The sequence below is a fragment of the Aythya marila genome (genome assembly GCF_965140915.1).
Source record: "Aythya marila genome assembly, chromosome: 19".
Lineage (NCBI taxonomy): Eukaryota > Metazoa > Chordata > Aves > Anseriformes > Anatidae > Aythya > Aythya marila.
In genome coordinates, this window is record NC_139060.1 from 11,838,573 (window position 1) to 11,861,260 (window position 22,688).

General features: G+C 35.5%; 2 protein-coding genes across 13 annotated transcripts in view; one reads left to right on the plus strand and one right to left on the minus strand.

Moving 5' to 3' along the window:
- RALGPS1 (Ral GEF with PH domain and SH3 binding motif 1) overlaps positions 1-22,688 on the plus strand; it is a 118,409-nt gene that overhangs the window by 33,150 nt on the left and 62,571 nt on the right. The window lies entirely within an intron of this gene.
- ANGPTL2 (angiopoietin like 2) overlaps positions 17-22,688 on the minus strand; it is a 28,259-nt gene continuing 5,587 nt past the window's right edge. For both annotated transcript variants that reach the window (XM_082775560.1, XM_082775559.1), the window contains exons 2-5: positions 17,726-18,582; positions 8,494-8,687; positions 8,035-8,305; positions 17-7,546 (exon numbers count right to left, since the gene is read on the minus strand). In XM_082775560.1, coding sequence (XP_082631686.1) covers positions 7,347-7,546; positions 8,035-8,305; positions 8,494-8,687; positions 17,726-18,533 — 1,473 coding nt within the window. In that variant the 5' untranslated portion in view covers positions 18,534-18,582 and the 3' untranslated portion in view covers positions 17-7,346. The remainder of the gene's footprint in view (positions 7,547-8,034; positions 8,306-8,493; positions 8,688-17,725; positions 18,583-22,688) is intronic.

Sequence of the window (22,688 nt, forward strand, 5' to 3'; positions counted from 1 at the left end):
TAATATACGATGTTTTGATACTGTGTTTATAAAAAATAGATCTGATGGAGATTTTTAAACTCTGTACTGACTAAGATCTGTCTGGCTTGTAGAAGTTTTATGCAATACTAACATCTGGAACTTTGAAGTATGTCTCTGTTTACTATGCGCTTGAGGTAATCAGAATTTGCAAGAGTGTTGTGTTTCAGAAATGTCTTAGTACAGCATGATTTAGGTCCTCATTCCTGTAGCTGTCTTTTTTTTCGCTGCACTGTTTTTTAAGATACATAATTTTATCTCTAAGTGGTGGTACTTTTGTGTCAGTTTCGCATAAATATGTTGAAAAGAGAAACGAACTGCAAAGTCATTTTACTTGACTGATTTGTCTTTTCAGTAATTCCCTTTTATTCTTCATGTGGACACTCTATCATTATTTCCCTAGCACTCTTTCAACTTGCAGTTCCTGCCCGTTATTGAACTGTGCTAGCTTTCCTTAAGAGCACTCTAAAAACACAGATTACTGTTAAACAGAGATGTGCATTGTACTGGAATGTCTTCCCATTGATGTTTTTTTAAAGTAAGAAGTTAATGTAACTTATTTACTTTAAATTAATCTAACTTACCATTTAATCTTATATATTAACTTATAACACATATTCAACTATGTGTTTTGAATGCAATTATATATTATAACTGAAACAATCAGGTAATTTACTGTAATTTTTTCTAGTACCCAAGAAAGACAAATATAATTCTTTTTGTACAGCTGTCTATGTACACAAAGCATGGTCCTGGTGAAGTTCTAAACATTCAATAAATATAACTTCCAGAAAAAAAAATGTATTTAAAAAAATCATACTACATCTGAAATTGCCATGCATTAATGATTTGTGCTGGATATCTGTGGTGGTAAAAATTTTATGATCAACAAAATGCACCATAAAGAAATGTCTTAAATATTTTTAAATTATTGGTATAACCATGAACTCCACTTCTAATGCAAATTTTTCCTCATCTAACATCATTCTGCCTTTGTGCTTTAGCCTCACAAACTCCACAGAATCAAATTTAAAGTAGGTCTTTCCCTAGAGTATTATTTTTCCATTACTGTTATTCATGACACGGGAATTTCAGTTAATGATCTACAGTTACAGATACGTGTGAAAAAGAAAACTTAAGTATTCTAATAATGATACATGATAGTTCTTAGAGAGCCATGTTGTATTCAGACAAGGCTTGTCATGATTCTAGTGCTTCTTAATCAGCATGAGCAAACAAATACAGCCCTCTGAAGTGCTGTGAGTATAAGGACAGTTGTATTACTTTTCCATACGCTTTATTTATAGTCTCAAAGTATTCAAGGGACTACAAAAAATAAACTTGTGGATGATATGTAAGAACTCAAAATAGCTTGCAGTAGGATTTTTTTGTTGTTGTTGTTTGGTGGTTTGTTTGTGTTTTTTTTTTTTTTTGAATCTTCATTCCTTCATTTTTTTTCTGTGTTGGTTTAGTATATATGCTTTGGAATAAATCCATTATGCCTGATATTGTGTTTATTTTAAATTAAAAAAAAAACAAGGGGGGTATTGATTTCCACCCAAAAGCAAGAGGTATAGATCCACAAAGAAAAGATCCTTTCCAAATTGCCATTTGCAGTGGTACTTTCGTTCTTACCAACAGACTGTTAGAGAAGAAAACATGCACCAAGCATGTTTTTATTTAATAAATATGTGGTCATGGACAGCCTGACTTAAAAGCTGAAAGGACAGTTATTTAGGTTAGGACTTAGAGGAGATGAACAATTGCTAGGAATATTTTGGTGTATTGTATTTATAAAGAAGACTTGTATAAGTTCAGGTCTTTAAAATATTAATGCTTTCATGTAATATTTCTATTTAGCCATCCTGATGGTCTATCAAGCTATCTTCATCTTTCTTTGATGACGGAAAGAACTTTGAATTCATATGTGGTTTCATCTTAGTTCAAGTTATAATCATAAAATGCTGCCTGTTTGTACAAGCCTTCTCTTCCAGATCTGTTTGTGTATTCCTTTTTTTTCTAAGCTTTTTTTTTTTTCTTCATAGATCCAAAAAGTTTATGTATTTGGTATTTGACTACAACAAACCAGAACTCTGTAAAGACGTAGTATCTTCTTCAGGCATATAGTTTAACAGCCTTCTGTCTCAAAATAGGATGACTAAGTATTTTTGAGAACCTGCCTAAATAATGCTTTTACTCATAATTTTTGTGCTCTACTATCCAGAAGTGTTACATTATCTATTAGCTCAAGAAAGAGTGCAAATAGTATTTAAAAGTAAGACCTTCAAATACAAATGACAGAACCTTGTTTCGCCTAATTTACAGGTTTTGAAAAATCTGTTCAATTTGCATTACCAAACAGAACTTTTAGAAAAATTAATACCTCAAGAGCAATACTTTGATCACTTCTGTACTCAAGAAAAGAGAAGCCATACACATACATGCTTTCAGAATGAGAATTGGGTGCTAAATATATCCATGTGCAGTTGAACTAGAAAACTTGTTAAAAAGGAGGCCTCCAATTAAAATGCTGTCCAGTGTTGATCACTTCCTTTTCTTTTGTGACATGCAAAGCAGCCATTTGACCAACTGGTTGCTTATCAGTATTTCATCTGGTAATCCTTCTGAGTACACAGGTTGTTGTTAATGAATGTAGTCCAAGTAGCTTTGAGACTTCATGTGCTATCTGGCTTGCTGAGTCTCAACAGGAAGCACCAGGCCTACTCTCCTGTAAGTAAGGCATTTGTGACTTTAAGGCTTACCAATGAAAAAAGTGAGGCTTTGTTTCTGTTAAATACTTTCACTTTGGTACTAATACGGTAAACAAAGAACTACAGAAATAGTGAAATGTTTTCAAATAGGACACCCAAAAGTGTATCCACAGATTATGTAAGCTTGTTACACTGTGTTTTTCGTAGAAAAACGTTCTGATTCAGATTCAATTAAATTCAAAAAAGTAATCAGAATTCAGAAACAATTCAGAAAATGCTGAGTTGCGCAGGAACTTTGTGTGCTATATTTTATGAAGAAACTATGTTACATTAAAACAGATAATAGTTCATTATATGATTATAGGTAATTTAGGATGATACTAAGCTGGAGCTTAAAAGGGTTTATATTTATAAATCATTGTACATGGATAACTAGAGCACAAGAATTCTTTATAGACCTCCTGTGCCAGTATTAATGTATTTGTATTAGTTACCCTCAATGGGTTTATCTGCCATAAAGTTATCTGCTCTATTTAGAAATCTGTAAACTCTTTGCATCCACAGCACTCAGGTAGGAAGGATTTCCTCAGCTTTGTCCTGTACCATGTGGTTTTGCTTGATTTGAACATGGCCTTTACCTTCACTAGATAAACCTTTCTTTATGCCCTTGCTTCAGGCTACTCATGACATTATAGGCTTTGGTTGTTACCTCTGTTGTCAGTTGATGTATCTGAGCATCCATCACAACCTTCTCTGGCAGTGTTTCAGTTCTGTATCACTTCTGAGGGGGAGATGGTGCACATTGGCTGCACACAGTGTTAAGATAAAGTGCACCTTAGGTTTATACAGTGACTTCAGAAAGTTTTTGGTGTTCTACTTAATTCCTAACAATGTTAGCTCAATGTTTAGTAGCAATTAGAACGGCAAGTTGTTTTCAGGAACTATTTACTGTTATCCCAAGATCTTTCCTTTTATTGGCAATTACATGCTCTTTTCATTTCATATGGAAAGTCAGGAGTTTTCTCCCCTGTATCCGTCTTGTATATTTTTGTCTGCTGTCTCTTAAATCCTCGTGCAGTTCCTCACAGTTGGCCTTTCTGTTGCTAACCTCAATTAGTTAATATCATCAACAGATTTCTGTTTCATTGTTCACCCCCTTTTTCAGGTCATTTATGACTATGTTGAACAGCATGAATACTAGCACAAATTCCTGAGGATAATAGTCAACACTGTTCATGAAGAATATTTTTATTAAATGCATTTGACAGTTGCTCCTTATGGCTATGCTTACAAAATGTGTAGAAAAAATGATATTATTGCAACCTCCGTTAAATAATTTGAGGTTTGAAGGAGCATTTAGCTTATCAAAAGAAAGTATTCAAAGGGGAGTGGTTTCAGTGATTATGTATCTTCTGGGGGAGGGAGACTGTATTAGGTATGGAAAAGCTTCTCTACTCTGTCTGCTTAAATAAACAAGGCCAAGTAGATGTAGGTTAGAAATAAATAGTGAATTTATAACAGTGAAGGAGAGTGACAAAGTCTGAAAATTTTTAGAGTTCACAACCTCAGGCTACAATATAAGATTAATATATTCCTTACTGTAGTAAGGAATAGTGTATAGTAAATAGGTATATAGTAACAAGAAATATAGTTTAAAACAACTATGTTAAAATTCCCAACACTTGTTTTTCTTTTCAGACAAATTTTCTAAATTTAAAATAATAATGAAAGAATAACTTGTGGAATCAGCAATGCTGTGGTCTAGAACATTGGAACTTTTTAGTCACAGGTTACTGTAAGAAATAACAGCGGTCACATTGTTTTGAAAATTCCTGGGTGCAGTGGCTATTTACAGCTTGTTCCTGACATTGTATTTTCTATAACATACAGGTAACAATGTAAAAGATCAAATAAAACAAAGATATGTAAGTTGTGTTGCAACTTAAATTTTTTTCTGATTTTCTTTTTTTTTTTTTTTTTTTTAATCTCTTGGAATATGACAATGGGGATAGAGCTAAAAACTTTGATAATAGAAGAGTTTCAGGGAAGAACTTGTATGAAACTTGTGTATAACAGAGTTGTCTTCTGAAGTAACTTAACTCTTGTGAGCTTTTTCTCTAAATGCTGGAAGGGGAGCCCCACTGTTTAGTATCTGATACAGTGATAAAGTATTAGTTACGGCATTTTCGTTATTGCTCAGAAAAAGGTAAAGATATTTCAAAAAGTTTGAAGAGCAACATTTTTAGGAGGTTTGTAGTTGCAGGAATATTTCTACAGTACTTTTTGAAATGAGTGAGGAATAGAAAAGAATTGAAGCTGTCAAAACTCTTCTCTATTGTACTGCAGTTCTGTCTTTCTGTCTAAAGTCAACTGTTGCGCTTTTGCTAATGACAGGAAAAAGTTTTGTATGTGACTACTAGAAAATGTAGTGTAATCAGAGACGTACTTTGGGGAGTGATGAAACAAGAATGCAGTTGAAAGAATTAGAAGTAATTACAGAAATATGAGGAAAAACGACCTTTCATGGTGGTGAGATTGTAGATCCTAGTGCAAAGCAATTTCTACTATGTGAACTTGAAGAAAAAAAAGTTCATTGTGAAATTTTGCAAATCTGTGATTCAGACAGTATACTTGCAAATAACTTGTTTCACTAAATCTGTAAATTCGTTATGTATAATTATTTTTGATGTGCCAGCTTTTATCTTAAAAAAAAAAAAAAAAAAAAAAAAGCATGTTAAATGTTGTGTATTTTTCTACTGGTGGCTTATCTGATCAAGTCTTAGATAAATTATGAAATAATGATATGATCCTTATTGTTGTCTTACTGTGATGGTCCACATTGAGCCAAGCAAAGCTTGAATTTCATGAATAGTGTCTATATAATAACATACACAACTTTTTCCAATGTGTTTAGTTTCTGTAATTCTGTGTCTTTAAAAGATTGCCTACAACATTTGTGGAAAGTATTTCATTATGATGACAATAGGCTTTTTTAATACATGACAGGATCTAACTTATTAGGTACAACCAGACATACTGTTTTTCATTCATTATTCTGCTCCTTTCCTTACCTCCTCTTCCCATCCCCAGTTGGTTTGAATGTGTCAGATACTCTGTGAAATTGATTATGCTTTTCTGTAAGTAACCTAAACTAAAACAGGATGAAATCTGAATATTTCAAAATAACGTTTGTTGCTTTATTAAAAGAGTACAATATTACAGGGGTGATCTAATATATTAAAAACCCTACTTTGTTATATACAACACATGCTGCTTCACACACCAGTTTAATGCACATCATACCTTTGTAAAGAATTCATGAGGTAATAAGGGAAAAAGTGTGCAAACAGATGTCCAAACACATTAAGTGTCTTGCAGGCTTACTGAGAAATATATTGAAATTCCAGGGGTTTTTGCTTTCCCTCCTTCTTACATGCATTCTTTAACTTACATTTTTCATGGTAATTTCCATTTTGAAAGGTGTGTTAATAACAGTCTGTTCTAGAAACCTACCATGGAAGAATATTAGAATTATGCCAGTCAGTATGTCATAGTTGTGACTAAACTCTAATTATAGATGAGTAAAATGTTATAATAATTTGACAATAATATAATTGTGAAATATGGCAAATAATAACTGTTCTTGGCTATAGGTAGCTTCTTCATATAATTTTCGCCTATTGGCTAAGAATATTTAATAGCTTATATAGTGGTATCCATCATTTGCCTGCAAAGTTGGATAGTCCCTTTAATTTATATCCAGCCATTTCTGACTAGAGAGCCTACACAGCAGGTAATGACTGAAGTCTGGTACAAAATATAGTATAGTATGACACGTTGGCTATACGGTATCCATAGTAAATCTGGGTTTATTTCCCTGTGCAGGTAGCTAGTTCATTCTGATTAGAAAAATCATTAAAGTTTTCCATCTAAAACGTTTTAATCAAATGCCAATTCTAACTTGTAGGAACTGATTACTAAAATGCTCAAAGTAAATAGGAAAGACTGAATTTATTATGACAGTAATGGTTTGCGCATCTGTTCACAAACTCAAGTTATATAGTATTAATTTTATTCATGTCAGTTAACAAAGATTAAATTAAAATAACCATACTAATATACCAGCTACCTAGTTCAAAGGATGATTTCCTGTGTCTAGTGATTGCTTATAATAATAATAGAACTCTTGCTGTACAGTTTGTAATATTTCCTGTATTTGAGAATATTTATATATAATATAACATCCAAAAATATTTAAATGTTGTGGCAGTATTTTTACCATCCAAACTTAATTTACAGGGAATAAAAAACAGAAAATGTATCTACAATCCATTTCAATTGTCAGTTGTAAATGGCTTAATATAACTACTTCTAGTACAGAGAGGCGTTCTGAATGTTATGTTGTTTCAGTGTTGTTGTTGTTTTTTACTTCAGCTTTTCTTTCCCTGGAATGATTCTTTGAAAATAAAATATACAAGCCCTCACATCTTAGCAATAAATTTACAGTATCTTACATTCCTCATTTCTGAAATAATTCCAGGTGCTAACAGTATAGTTATACATCCTTTTTTAGATCAAGAAAGGGGGAAAAAAAAAAAGAGAGAGAGAAAAATTATTTCAGTGGAATGTGTTGGGATTAGGTCTTATCATCATAACAACTTTCTTTAGTGAATATGATCCCCCCCGGAATTCAGCCCAGTAAACACCATCCTGATACCGACTGCGGTAATGTCCTCCACGATACCAAACTCCATTGAGATTTGAATGAGCACATGCGTTGTACCACCATCCTCCCTTTTGGTAATGAGCACAATTACCTGTAAAAGAAAGCTATGATTCAGTCTTAGGAAAAAATTAAAAATCTTAAAGCAAGCAAACAAGCCTAGCACAAAATATACTTTTAACTGTGTATTTGTAGGTACTGTGCAGTGCAAGGTGCTGCTTCTTCAAGAACCAAGTCTTAAGTTCTACAAATGGACTCATTTAATGCTACTATGCTTTGATGGAAAATCTGGTTGCATTATTGTCTCAAATAACCTTAATAATATATGTTACAGAGCTGCGTTTAATGTAACTAATAAATATTTCAGTGAGAGTGAGAATTTTTAATTCAGTTAGTTCATATAAGGGTTCACACATCAGTTTGCATTTCATAAGTTACTAATTGACAACTCTCTAAAATACAATTCTATTTTTATTTTTTTGTCTACAGCTGTATTTTTTCCTTTTATTTAAGAAAACAAAACAAACAAGCAAAAAAAAAAAACCAACAAAGTCAAGGAAACCAAAAGGGGGCCTTTTGTACCTGTGTATACATCATGGTCCCGGTCCAGTGTGGTGAACTGTTTACCATTGTGCCAAGTGAAAGAATCTCCTGCATTTCCGTTGTAGCGTCCCAATCTCAACTTGTAATACTCACTTTCTGGCTCTAGTCTGAAACTAGCATACTCAGCAAATACTTTGCGACCTGACCAGTCTTCCATTGTTATGAGCAGTTTGTAGTTGCCTTGATTTGTTAGCCAATAAATATTTTCTAAACCAAGCCAGTATTCACCATCTATATTACCAAATCCTTGCTGCAAAGGAAGCAAGAGAAGGGCATTAATACTGTGCATATGTTTTAATGGTAAATCTGAGTGTATTCTTAAGTGAAAAACAAGTTCCTTTTTAAGAAATCTATTGTCAAAACTCTAAAATCATCTTTTAAATTAACTTTACCAATAATTTTTATAGGGTAGAAAACAAACTGCTCACTTGTCCTAACCTTGTATGTCTCCCAGTTCCTGAAAAAGTTGACAGACCCATCCAGTCTTCTCTGAATGACTGTCCAGCCACCAGGGTCATGCCGTTGATCACACCAGACCTGCATAAGTCGGTTTGTGTTTTCTGGTTTTACAAGATAGATAGAGCTTGTATCATGGCCATCTTCTAATGCTTGTAGGCAATCTCTCCAGGGCCCTGTGTCAAAACAGAAGGACTCTGCAGTCAAAATGCAACTGAGTATAACTTTAATGCAGAGCAGTGTTTGAATGGGTAGCATGTTTTCACACTTTTCACAGTATGTTTGCTTCAGCTGAACAGTGCATTTCTTTTTTCTCTTATTGAAGCTTTAGTGTCTACTCAGTGTTTGCAAACAGATTACTTCGCTGTAACTTTTTTTTTCTGGAACACTTCACAATGAAATAATGATATGGGTAGATTTTTGTTTAAGGCAACTGAAGTCTAATAACATTGGTCATATTTTCAAAGAAACTAAATAGGAATTACTCTGTAGATATATATTATTATCATTCTGTTTTCTAAAGGAAAATAAGTTTGACTTTATTTCTGTCTTGGAGATTTTGAGCTTTTTAGATCGCCAAAAATGTAATGAAAATAAACAGTGGAATCAGCAACATAAAACATGAATGTAGGTTACTGCTGTCACTCTAATAAATGATAATACACTAAACAAAATAAAAAATCAGATTCATAACATGGAATGTGCACTTATACAATGAGAGATTTTTAGATAAATGAGATGATTTAAAATACTTTAAAATACTTTGCATTCATGGAAGTTAAGATAGTGCTCTTTCCCATTTTCAGGAGAATGGATTTTTTGTTTCCCTGAATTTAGTAGACTCTTTATAGAGCATAGTCGTTTTGAAAGTGTTTTTCGTTCATTATTTTATTCCTGTGGGGAGACAGATTCCATGTTAACAAATATGAGAAATTTAGATATGAACAATTCATTAATCCATGATGATAACTGCACTTAGAAACTTCTAGATGCTTTGCTACTATGCTCATATCTGACAAGCAGTCAACAAAGAATCCTCAGGGTTAGAGACCCTTGTTTTCCATGCTGAAGGAGGAAGGCTTGTCAGATCTTCTGTCAACAGTCATACTGAAGCATGTATTGCTATTAAGAGTAACCTCTTTTAAATTAATTCAGTTCCTTTACCCTTTTTCATAATCCAGTGTCCAACAATGGAAGTAGTAGAGCTAGCCTTATATTTAGTAAATGAAGTAGTAATAAATGTTTCATAGGAAAAATTTTGCTGTTTGGGGAGCTGGTTTGTTGGTTTGTTGTTTGGTTGGTTGTTTTTTGTTTGTTGGTTTGTTTTTGTCTTTTTAAGTGGCTAATAAAACATCAGTGCACCAGGAGGCAATCCATTTCTTTGGTGTGTGGTATTGCTGTGTTCTTGTTTCCTCAGTCATATTCACAGAATGCAATTAGGGTGCTGCTTCTAAGCCCATTTTCTAATTCTGTTGTGCCTAACTGTTCAGATTTCTGGAAGTGCAGGTGTAGGTAGAGTATTCTGTGACACAGTTGGATGGTTTTATTGTGAGTGGTGGAAAGAGGTAGAGGTAATGAATGATGGTAATTTAAATTGCTCTTGTTTATTTTATCACAACGTGTATGTAGTGGCCCATATTAAAAAGAGCAACTGTAGTAGTATTTTTGAATTCTGTAGCTGTATAATTACTTACATACTTTTTTTTTTCCGGGGGCTTCTTGTGGCCCATCTCTTCCAGTGGCTTCTTTTACAGGATCTTAAATTTTTTTCCCTATATTTTTAAGAACATGTGACATGAATGTGTGTTCAAATGATTGTTATCTAAAAGAGACTGGAATACTTAAAATACTCTACAATTGGAAATCACAATACTTTGATAAATAGTTTTGTCACTTATTAAACTGAGATATCTACAGTATTTGGACCCTCATTTCATGCATCTTGATGGAAGAACATCTTCAGCATGCTTTTCTTTTTTCCAAGTTGTGATATAATCACAACTAAAATGAGAAGAAATGTAGTATGTGCCACTATCCAACTATCCATCTCTTTATTCTTCTATCTGTACTGTATAGTTTGCGTCTATGCATACTGACATTCCACATGCAAAATTACACTTATGTCCTCTAGCTTCATTGCATTTGTTATTTTATAAGTATTTTCTGCATATTCTGTATGTTTTTACCAAATACTTGCACTTGCTTTTCCTTCTAATTAACCTTTCTACCTTATTTTTAACTTATCGTAGTAATGAAAGCAATTCAGTTAAACCAAAATAATGAATATTAGCAGATTTATTATGAGAATGATTAACAAAAACATTACAGTACATAGCTGTCTATAGGAATTCTCAGATCTTATGTTCCACTTGCCAGTTCTAGCCTCGAAAATAAATGCCACGTTGTCTGTAGATTTTTATTGTATGGTAATGTAAGGTTCTTGCTAACTATTTTGAATTACCTACTTCTACCTATCTCTTTATCTGTTGGGAATAGAATGTATCAGATAATATAACAAGGTTTTGGAATTTGTTGGTAACAGCTTTTTGATAAATGCATGAAATGGAGAAACAGACAAAATAGAGTGCAAGCCATATTAAATTTGAACCTAGCAAGTAGGGACGAACTGGCAGAAAATCTGAAATAGAAAGCACTGTGGGCAATCTTTTGAGTGTGAAATAATGGAATCTGCAATTCTTAAGAAAGAAAAGAAAGCAAAACAAAGAAAATGAGCTCAAATATAACAGACTTAAGCAAATTCAGAGAGCGAGAAAATCCTTTAGAAAAATTAGTCCAACAAAAGAGTTTAGAAGTTCATTAAAGAGTGTCTCTTGAGAACACTACAGTAGATTTTGCTACTGTATAAGGCTAGGAAAAATAGTAAGAAATTGACCTGGCTAGATCATGAACTTTCCAGTAGCTTTAAAAATCTGAAGAAAGCTCAGACAAAATAGTTGCTAGGTCAAAGTACTAGGAATGACCGTTTGTTGCTTTTGTTCTTAAATAATTAAAGACTACAACAGTACTAAGTCCAAGATAACAGAAAACATTGACTTACTATTTTATGATGAAGACTATCTGTCAACAGATTAAAATAAGATGCTATGTAATACTGTTCTTCTATTTTGCTTCAATTTTTATTTTTGAATAGGTCAGGTGTGGTTAGATGGTTAGTACAATTAGGAGCTTTGGCAAATTTTAGAACTTTAGGCATGGTATAGAAAGGATTGGATACAATGTACATGGATTTTCTTTCAGTGGCTGGACAGTTGTGGTGGTAGGCAGGTTGTTTGTTTCGTGGGTTGTTGTCCACAGTTGTATTTTTTTCCTTTTTTTTCCTTAATTCATTCTAGACATCAGTAGAGCCCCGCAGGGCGTAAGAGAGGGTGGTGAGGGCTGGCTGCAAGGCTGCCAGGGCAGCAGTTGGACTTCATGATCCTTATCGGTCCTTTCCAATTCAGGATGTTCTATGATTCTACTTGTGGGGAGAGGCTTTGAGATATGTTTGGAGAACAGAGAACATCCTGGATGATGAGGAAGAGGTATTTTATGTTCCTTGCCTACTGAAAAGGTGAGAGAGGAAGGGAGTAGAGAAGGATATCCTGGAAATGAAAGACTGAGTAGCTTAACTTCAGTAGTTGGGCATTTCCTCGAACAAATCAAACTGTTGTAAACTAAAAAATGAGAGAAATGTTTGTGTGGATTTGTACAGAACAAACATGAAATTTCTTTTTCTGATAAGTTACATAGACAAGGGGAAAATAGCATATGTCATAGATAAGGGAAAAAAAATAGCATATGTCAAATCAAATTGGGAATGGACCTCTGGAGACCAAAATGAAAGATGGCTAGAAAAGCAGTACTGCCTCAGGCGAGGATCATGGGGTTCTATAGTACTGCAAGTTGATTGTGAGTCAGTAGCATTTCACTTTGCAAAAAAGGAAAATGCTATATGAAGATAGAACAACAAAGGTACTATGCATATGAAGTAACTCTTCTGTTCTTCTATGTGATAGTAAAACCAGTTTGGGTACTTAAAAGCACAAGCAGAATGTGGGCCAGTGAATGAGTTTTCAACAGATTTTAACAGGTCAGGTAAAGTCTGAAAAGAATGTTTGAAGGATAGATATTCCACTTACAGAAAGTTAGAAAAAATATAATACTGTTCTTCCATATATTAAAAAGAAATAGATGCTTTTCTACGTCTGCTGTCCATAGGATGAATAGTTGTAGACTTAAGATACAGCAAGGGAATTTGTTTTTCCCTGATGAATTGTCTAATCTGGCAGTAAACTCAGCTGGGATTGGAAATATACCATGTAGCAAGGTTGTAAATCTCCATCATTAAGGTTATACAAGAATGGATTGGAGATGCATCTGTCAGAAATGAAAACTTTCTGCTTTGTGGGAAGAGCCAAATATCATCTTCAGATTCATTTCAGCCAGATTTTATTTTAATAATCTTCTGTACTTCTCCCTTCATATTTCTGTCACTGATTCAAAGATGGACTTCTGTTAAATTTGTAGATAATAGATCCAGAAAAGCAAATAATAAAATTTTGGAAAATAATGAGGAAATCAATGAGAATGTTACATGAAAGAGAATTACATAGCAACTCTCACCAGCCACAGAACACCTTACCACAAAATACTGGGCTAAGTCGACATATAATAGAATCATAGAATCATTAAGGTTGGAAAAGACCTTCGAGATCATCTGATCCAACCAGACCCCTATCACCAGTATCACCCACTAGAACACCTCCCTAAACACCATGTCCAACTTTTCCTTAAGTACCCCCAGGGGCAGTGACACCTCCCTGCCAGCCTGTTCCAATGTCTGACTACTCTTTCTGGAAATTAGAACATGTTTCTTTTCAACCTAAACCTTCCCTGGTACAACTTGAGGCCGTTCCCTCTTTTCCTAATCATTAAAGTGACTATCCAATCATAGAATGGCTTGGGTTGGAAGGAACCTTTAAGATCATCTAGTTCCAACAACCTGCTATAGACAGGGATGCCACCCACTAGATCAGGTTGCCCAGGGCCTTGTCCAACTTGCTCGTGGAAACCTCTGGCATGGGACGTCTGCAGATTCTCTGGGCAACCTGTTCCAGTACCTCACCAGCCTCCAAGTGAAGAATTTCCTCCTAACCTCTGATCTAAATCTCCCCTCTTTCAGTTTCAAAGCATTCCCCCTTGTCCTGTCATTGCCTGAGCAAAAAGTTGCTCTCCAACTTCTTCATAAGCCCCCTTAAAGAATTGAAAAGCTGCAGTAAGGTCGCTCCGGAGCCTTCTCTTCTTTCAGCTGAACAGCCCCAGCTCTCTCAGCCTTTCTTCATAGGAGAGGTGCTCCAGCCCTCTGCTCAACTTTGTGGCCCTCCTCTGGACTCACTCTAACAGCTCCACATCCTTCCCATGCTGCAGGCCCCAGACCTGGATGCAGTACTCCAAGTGGGGCCGTAGAAGGGCAGAGTAGAGGGGGGACAATCCCCTCCCTTAACCTGCTGGCCATCCCTCTGTTGATGCAGCCCAGGATGCAGTTGGCCGCCTGGCCTGCAAGTGTGCGCTGCTGGCTCATGTCAAGCTTTTTGGCCACCAGAACCCTCAAGTCCTTCTCTGCAGGGCTGCTCTCAATGAGTTCTCCCAGTCTGTCCTCATGTCAGGGGTTGGCCCCACTCAGGTGCAGCACCTTGCACTTAGACTTGTTGAACTTCATTTAGGTTAATGTGGGCCCACTTTTCTAGCTTGTTCAGGTCCCTTTGGATGGCATCCCTTCCTTCTGTTGTATCAACTGCACCACTCAGCTTAGTGTCATCTGCAAACTTGCCAAATGTGCAATTGATCCAGTTGTCTATATCATTGATAAATATATTAAAAGTACCAGTCACAAGGGCAGTACTCTCCTGATATATCCTCTACTGTATCAATTCAAATAAATTATAATAGATGTGTTTTTCTCCTTTTTTTTTTTTTACATAGTGAAAATACCATGATTCATGATTCTAATGTTCTGTGGTTCTGTACTGGGTCTGGCTGCGATCAATTTAACTTCACCCATGGCAGCCCACACAGTGCTGTGCTCTCCACATGTTGCTGGAACTGACTTGGTATCACACCACACACACCCTCCAAAATCCAGTAGACTGAGGGTGGGCAAGAGATGGGGAGGGGCCATCACCAGGGCAACTGACCTAAACTGTCCAAAGGGATATTCAATGCTATATAATGTCACACTTAGCAATAAAAGCTGAGGAAGCAGGAGAAAGGGAGGCTCTTGTTATGGAAATGTCTGTCTTCTCAAACAACTGCTATGTGTATTGAGGCCCTGCTTCCCCAGGCTGTGGCTGAACATTGTTTGCTGGTGGGAAGAAGAGAATAATTGTTTCTCCTTTTGGTTCTGTGTGGCCTTTGCTTTTGTTTCATTAAACAGCACCTATATCAAACCTAAGCTTTTCTTTCCTCCATCTCATGTTCTTCACCTAGCCCTGCTGATGAGGGGGAGTGAGAGCAGTTGAGTGGTAACTAGCTGCCTATCGGAGTTAAACAACAATAGGTTTTGCATGGCACAGTGCAAGCTATGGCCAGTTCATCTTTGGCAGTGTTGTAAACTGACTACTTTGTAGGAAAGTCAGGTAGAGATTTTCTGTGGACTGAAACACCTCCTCAAGTTTCTTTCATTGGGAAAATTTCCACGGAGAAATAAGTTGTGTATTTGTGTTTTTATTTTATTTTTATTTTATTTATTTATTTAACGGCAATTACTATATTTGATAAATCTAGAGTTTGATAGGTTATTTGAAGTAAGTTGCAAATAGTCTTGAAGTATATGCTATGTGCATCTCACATGCCTTACTTCATGCCTTAGTCTGTGGTATGCCTTTTTTTTCTGAAGCAAGTGCATGTTGCTCCAATGCTAAAAACAAACAAACAAACAAACAAGCAAACAAAAACTTCTCTTGTATTCCCAATTCAGGACACATAAAACATGAACTATGTTCTTGAAATATGTGGAACCATAGGTGCAAATGGATTCTTTACCTGTGATTTACCAATCATCTAGATTAATTGAACTCTGATTTCCAATGCTTGCATTCTGGCTTATGGCAGAACTCTTAAGAGAGTAATAACAGCTATATAATGTTCCATATTATTGTACCACTTGCTTCCCTTTCCTCCTGTCTTAGAGTGCAAGTGCCCTTTGTAAGTACAACACAGATGTATTCCGTTCTGGATTTATACAAGCACAGAAATTATCACCTGCTAGATTTAAAAACTTACAATAGCTTCATAAATGTTTACACAAAGTGTCAAACCCCTTCAGATGTCATGAATTATAGCAGTTCAATCTTGGGCACAAGTAAGTGATATTTAAATCATTGACTGTCACTTACTAAGAATTTTCTGCAGCTCCTTCGTCTCAAACATTTGGTATAAACTGATTTGTCTTGGTAAAGTAACACAGGAAAAATCCATGGGACTAATGTGTTTAAATCTGTTAGGTATTCAAAATGCATTTTTTTAGCTTTTTTTTTGTTTGTTCTACAACGGGTATATTAAAATTATGTTGACCTCCTCCTCTGAACATGCTATAAGACTTGATTCAGATTGTTGATGTGGGGAGTCTTGTATGGAAGGCTGTTGGGGATTACTGTAGCATTCTTTGACTAATTAATCTTAGCCTGATTACCTTTTTTCCCTGGCCTTGACAAGGCTACTGAAATTTCTTTATATTAAAAACAGTAATAAAAATATAATATCCAGGACTTTAACTATTCTCCTTTTTATTTACTATTCATGTAAAGCAAACTGACTCCATAACCAACATGATAAAAATATGTCTGTAAAATCACAGAATCTCAAAACAGCTGTGACTAGAAGTTAAGGACCTAAAACCTTGAGAGCAAGAGTGAACATAACCTCTTCCTATTTTAAGAAAGAATTAAGAGCCAAAGGTTCAGGGACTGTGAGGCTATCTGCATTAAGAACAGGTAAAATATTGTTTTCAAATTCTGCTGTTGTCAGTTTTATTCATTCCTGGCCTAAGAAGGTTTTTTAGCTGGAGGTAAAGTTTGAGATAGTTCTAAATTCTGCAAAGACTCAATAACAAGAACTGAAACAACCATAAAATCAGTGTTTGACACAAAGTAGCTTATTACCATTTCCTGTTCTTAAGGAGAAGGCACAATAAGGTATAAAGGTAAAGATTGTGTTAGAATATAAATTCATTTCATGAGTGGTTCATCCAAAAGTCCCATTTGCTTCACTGGGAGTGTCTCCATTGATTTTGATTAACTTATTAACTCCAATACAATACCATATATAGATCCAATGGCAACTATTCACAAGAATTCGAATACCAAACGTGACTTGAATTTGGACAAAAGTCTAAAAATAATGTTTAACACTCCAAATTCAGTGCAATCTCTCAAACTATTCCAACATCTCACCCAGCTACTCGTATTTTCCATTTTCTATCTCCTAATAAAAGCTTTGGAAATGAATCAAACTAGTAATATTCCCATAATGTAAGGAAAGTCAGGCTTTAACAAGCTGAAATTTGAAGCCTAATCTATCATGTAGATAGAACTCTGTCCAAAAAATCAGGTGATCAGGTGCTAAAATAAACAGTAGTTTAAATATTCTAGATAGTCAGCAGTTATATTTACCTTTTCATACAATGTCAGTTTTTGAGGTATCGTGTCATACATTAGCATGTATTTTTAGATCATGTTTAATAATTTGTACCAATAACAAATCTGGAAGCAGTATAACTGTTTTTCAGAGATGGGCTTAAGATCGACTACTGTAGTATAACCTTTCTATAACCTTAATTGATAATACGGTAGTAAAACAATGACTGAAGAAGTTCCAAATGATTGTAGTGAACTTTTTTATACTCTAAGGAAGAGGAGTAGGACTTTGTGGCAAACGGTGTTAAAGTACTTTTGTATCTACTAGCAGCCACAAGTCCAGTGCTCCACTGAAGTCCAGTCCAGTCATGCTACTACATTTTGGCTTTATGATCTCCCAAAGGGCTTTTGCCGTTTGTACAGTTGGTTCAGTCAGCTCAATATACGCAGACTGTGTCAGATCTAAGAATCTCAATCAGTTAAAAATCATTTATTTTGCTGGATAAATTATTTGCATTTTCTTATATTACGATGTTTCCTAGTACTTATTATTATTTTGACATATCAATAATATTACTTACCAGATGGTTTGTCAGTTGAAGTTGGAATACTAGTTACTGCAGGCATGGTTGGTAAGGTAGGTGGCAGAACCTTCAGATTCTGATCGCTCTGAATCTCATTAGTAGATATCTGGTTAATCAGGCGATTGTAAGTAGGAGGGTGGTACGCTTTGTTTGGTGGCTGTGGAGTTTGTGGAAGAGGCTTTATGGATGGCATTCTCTGACAGTGTTCTTCTAGTTGGGCAATTATTATTGACTGATTATTTGCAATTGACATCAAATGTTGGTACTTGTACTCTAAGTCTTTGTATTTGTTTGCAAGCTGCAACATGTCTGCAGTTTGGTTCAAAATCTTATTCTCAAGTTGGGAAAGTTCTAAGGCATTGTCCCGTTTCCGGATAATTTCATGTAGTAACTGCATATAGAGTTGTGTGACACGAGAGTTCATATTTCTGCTCTCTTTTCTTAAGAGCTTGACCTCATTAACAATCCCACCATCTACCTCCACCAATTGCTGGAGAGTTTCTATTTGTCTCTTTTGTTTAAGAAGTTCATTGTTAAGTAACTGTAATTCCTGTTTATTTACCCGGTTTTCAAGTAGAACCTCAGGTTCTTTAGAATTAACACAAATGGCACCTGTTACTCTCTGCTGAGGTACAATAAAGGTGTAAGTGCATTTGTCCTGTGTGTCACTGGAACGTTTATATCTGTTCATATAAATGAATTCTTGTTCTTTTTCTTCATCATTGCCTTCAAATTCCTGTGTTTTGCTTGCAGCAGTTCCCACAACAGCTATAAGCATTAAACAGATGAATCTTCTTGTCATCATGATCCTCTATTTATGGTTAAATATTCTTCTGCAAAGAACTTCGTAAAATCTGTTTTAAAATAAATTTAACAGTAAGTAACATATTGGAAATCTGTGCAAGCTTTTTAAATAAATAAATAAACAAAAGATAATCTGTTCTAAAACCGACGATAGAGTATTACATAGTATTTAGAATCACAGAATCATAGAAACACAAGGTTGGAAAGGACTTACAAGATCATCTGGTCCAACCGTCATCCCATCACCAATATTACCCACTAAGCTACTAAATCATATCTCATAGTACCTTGTCCAGGCGCTTCTTGAACACTGCAAGGGACAGTGACTCCACCACCTCCCTGGGCAGGCTGTTCCAGTGCCTGACCACTCTTTGAGAGAGAGTTTTTCCTGATGTCTAATCTAAATTTCCCTAGGTGCAACCTATGGCCATTTAAATTAGCTTGTCTGTGAATAAAAGAGATAATTTTCTTGTCCCATATGAGCTCATGTCAGCTAAAGAGGGCATCATCGGGAATAACTGTGCTATACCGTGGTCAAAACTGTAGTTAGTAGTTGCCAGATTATCTAAAGCGTGTCAAGAATCCCAAGAAACCATGTAATAAATACCAGTATTTGAAGAGCCCTTTCTACCAGGCAAGTGCCACAAGTTTCCAAAATTTATGATTTTATTTAAACATATATTTGCATTTTGTATAGGTACAAATATAATCCTTAAAAATTAATATCTTCAAAAACAAACAAAATAATACGACGAGCTTATAGGCAAGAGTTCTCTAGGAAACATGAACTTAGCATTGGCAATACTGGCATGAATGCCCTTGTCAGGGAACATTCTTGTATCAGTTGCATAAATACAACCTTGATGTCACGTATTTCTAATAGATTTGTTGGTTAATTTTAACATGCATGTGTACATCTATCCTAGTTTTCGTAATTAAAAAAAAAAAAATCCAATATAGAGCTTCTTCGGTGTATAAAGCCTGCTTGATACTTTTTAAAACCAAGGTGGTGTTATCAACATTTTTTTTCTTTGCTTATAAAACTTTTCACATGGAATAACCATTCAGTGTTAAAACAACTGTCACCTTACTTCTTGGTCATCTTTAGTACAATGTAATTTTATAAATGACATGACCTGTGATAGTAACAGCTATGAGAAACTCAAATGAGTCCAGCTGAGCACCACCAACATGGATAGACAGGGGCTAGCAGAGATGATGTATGAAGAGCATCAGAGCAAGTTAGGTTTGTTTAGCCTAGGAGAGGAGGTAAGAGACATACTCCTGCTGTTTTAAGCTGCTTAATGGGTGTTAGTAGAGAAGATGGATTCTTTTCAGAAGGGCACAGTGAAAGTACAAGGGTCAATGGATCCAAATTGCCTCAGGAAAAATTTATTTTGGATTTCAGAAAAGAGTTCCACAATGACAGCAGCCAAGGACTGAAGCAGTGTCCTGGTTTCAGCAGAGATAGTTTTCTTCCTAGTAGCTAGTATGGTGTGCATTTTGGGTTTAGGATGAGAATAATGCTGGTAGCACACCAGTGTTTTAGCTGTTACAGAGCAGTGCTTACACAGAGCAGAAAGGACTTTTCAGCTTCTCATACTGCCTTGCCAGCAAGAAGGTCGGGGGTGCACAAGGAGCTGGGAGGTAACACGGCCAGGACAGCTCATCCAAACTGGCCAAAGGGCTGTCCCATACTCTATGGTATCATGCAGAATGATAAAACTCAGGGGGAGTTAGGTGGGAGGGAGGCCACTGCTCAGGGGCATTAGTTGTCAAGTGATAAGCAGTTGTATTGGGCACCACTTGTTCTGTATATTCTTTTGTCATCTTTTTTTTTCCTCTTCCTTTTCTATCCTCTTAAACTGTCATTATCTCAATGCACGAGGTTGTGGGTTTTTTTGCCCTCCCCACCCTTTTCTTTTTTACGCCCTTTCCCCTCCCCCTTTTTCTCATTCTCTCCCCCATCCCGCTGTGGGAAGCAGGATGCTTAAATGAACAGCTGTGTGGCGCTGAGCTAAATCACAAGCAGTCACACAAAGAGATGGTGGAATTTCCATTCCTGGAAATATATAAGGTTTTGATTTAGGCAAGACACTGAGTGACGTGATCTAATGTTGAAGTTAGTTTTACTTTGTGAGAAGGTGGTGAGGTCCCATCCAATGTGATTTTTTTTATGGATCTAGGCAGCTACTGACTTTTAAGTAATTTTGTTTTGTTCCAAAATAATGATGGATATGCAGGCTTTAATTATTTATACTGAGAAGAGATATGGTTATTAGTCATGGTTATTAGTCATTCACATTTTTCTGTTTTGAAATAAACCAAATAAATTTCTGTAAATGCTTTTGTAAATGGTTCAAACAAACGTAAGCATTTGACCATTCATTAAATAAGATCATTCTCAGAGTTTTTGGAAATGTATTTTTGCCTCAGTTTCTTATGCAGTTTGGAATAAGCTTTTTCATTTTGCAAACAGAAGAGTACTTTACAGAACTTGTCAAGAATTTTGAAAACTTGACAGATAAATGTTTGGGATTTTATATGGTTTCTCTGAGTAAAGGAATGTTATTTGGAACCCTGGAAAATGGGGAACATAAATTCACCCCAGACAGCAGTAACTTGCATAATCAAGATTTGCATAGCAAGTCACATTTAGAAATCATGGGAGTTTCCAGGCCTTGTATTACAGTATAGATGGACTGTTCTTGCAAATGTCTCTGACACAGTAGGTGTGAAATGGGTTTTATTTCAGTGTTTGAATTGAAATACCTTTCTTCCCCTCAAAAAAATGTAACTATTTTGACCCACTGAAAGGAAACTAATTTTTTTCTCTGAGTTCACTTTTGTCTGTTTACAGCATCTCATGTCCTTATTCAAGCATAGGATTTGGGGTGCACATTCTTTTCCAGGCTGAAGAAATACAGAAGAACTTATAACAGTTTGTTTTTCTCCTTTTTTTTTTTTTTGTTAAAGAATTGTATAAGAAACCTTGGAACAGAGTTCATCAACCTCACCTTAACATATCTGTTCAAACATTATTTCAAAATTCAGAAGGTAAGCCATCAGTGAATGACATCAGCATGATTAGACCATGCTGAAATGCTTCTCTCTTATAAACTTGTCTGCATGTCACCTTTTCTAAGGTGTTCTTATAAGAAAAAACATAGGAAATAAAAGTATGTTGATAAAAGAATGCACCTTCACAATTTGAAGCAAGAAATGTGCTGTCTTCAGATGTCTTCCTTCCTGCAGTCTGTTTGTGAAACAATCTCTTAGTTTTATTGCCTGTACTTGTTCATTTTTATAGAAGAAGAAAATACAGAATGAAGACTATTTGTTACGTATTGTGATTGGCTACATCAAATACATTGCATTTTTTCTGTAGCTGGATTCAAGTGAGCTTCATAACCAACATGCTTGTTTGCACAACTCTGAATGATGATTCCTTCAGGGAGAAAAAAAAAAAGCCTGCTAGAACTGGGGCAAGAAGCCAGAGAAGCAGTTTTAAAGAAAGCTTTAATACTTTTGATTTGCTTCCTCATCATTTTTGATTAGGAGACCATAAAATTTTGAGGACATCAGGATTCCTTACCATGAGAGAGGAAGATCATACTTATTAGATGTATAGCACACTAGCTTTCTGTTTTCTTCTGTTGTACTTATGCCAAGTAATTGCTTGTACTCTTTGTCCTTAATTAGTGCTGCTTCTTGCTGATGACGTTTCTTCCTGTTTCTCTGGTTCAGCCTCCCTCTTCCTCCTTTCCCCCTCCCTAACTCTTCTGGGAGGGAGCTGTATTGCTGAGGCCATGTTCGTCACCGATGCAAAATTCCACTTAAGTATCTGTAGACTTTACAACCTTGCTGTTGCATGGAACAGCATCGTATAAAGACATGTTTGTAGGTTTGGTGTAAATTTTATTTGCTGGAAATACACCATGTCTTTCTCTTATCCTCGTACACACAAAATTTCGCTAACAAACAAGCGTACAAACAAAAGCAGAAGTGAAAAAATCATGCTTAGGAAAAAGAAATGGCATTTTAATTACAAATGAAGTAGAACTTCTAATTAGAAAAAAAGCATGGGAATTTGAAGTAATTTCATTTTTAAGATTCTTGCTGTTCAATATTTGTGTACTCCTATAAGCATTTTACA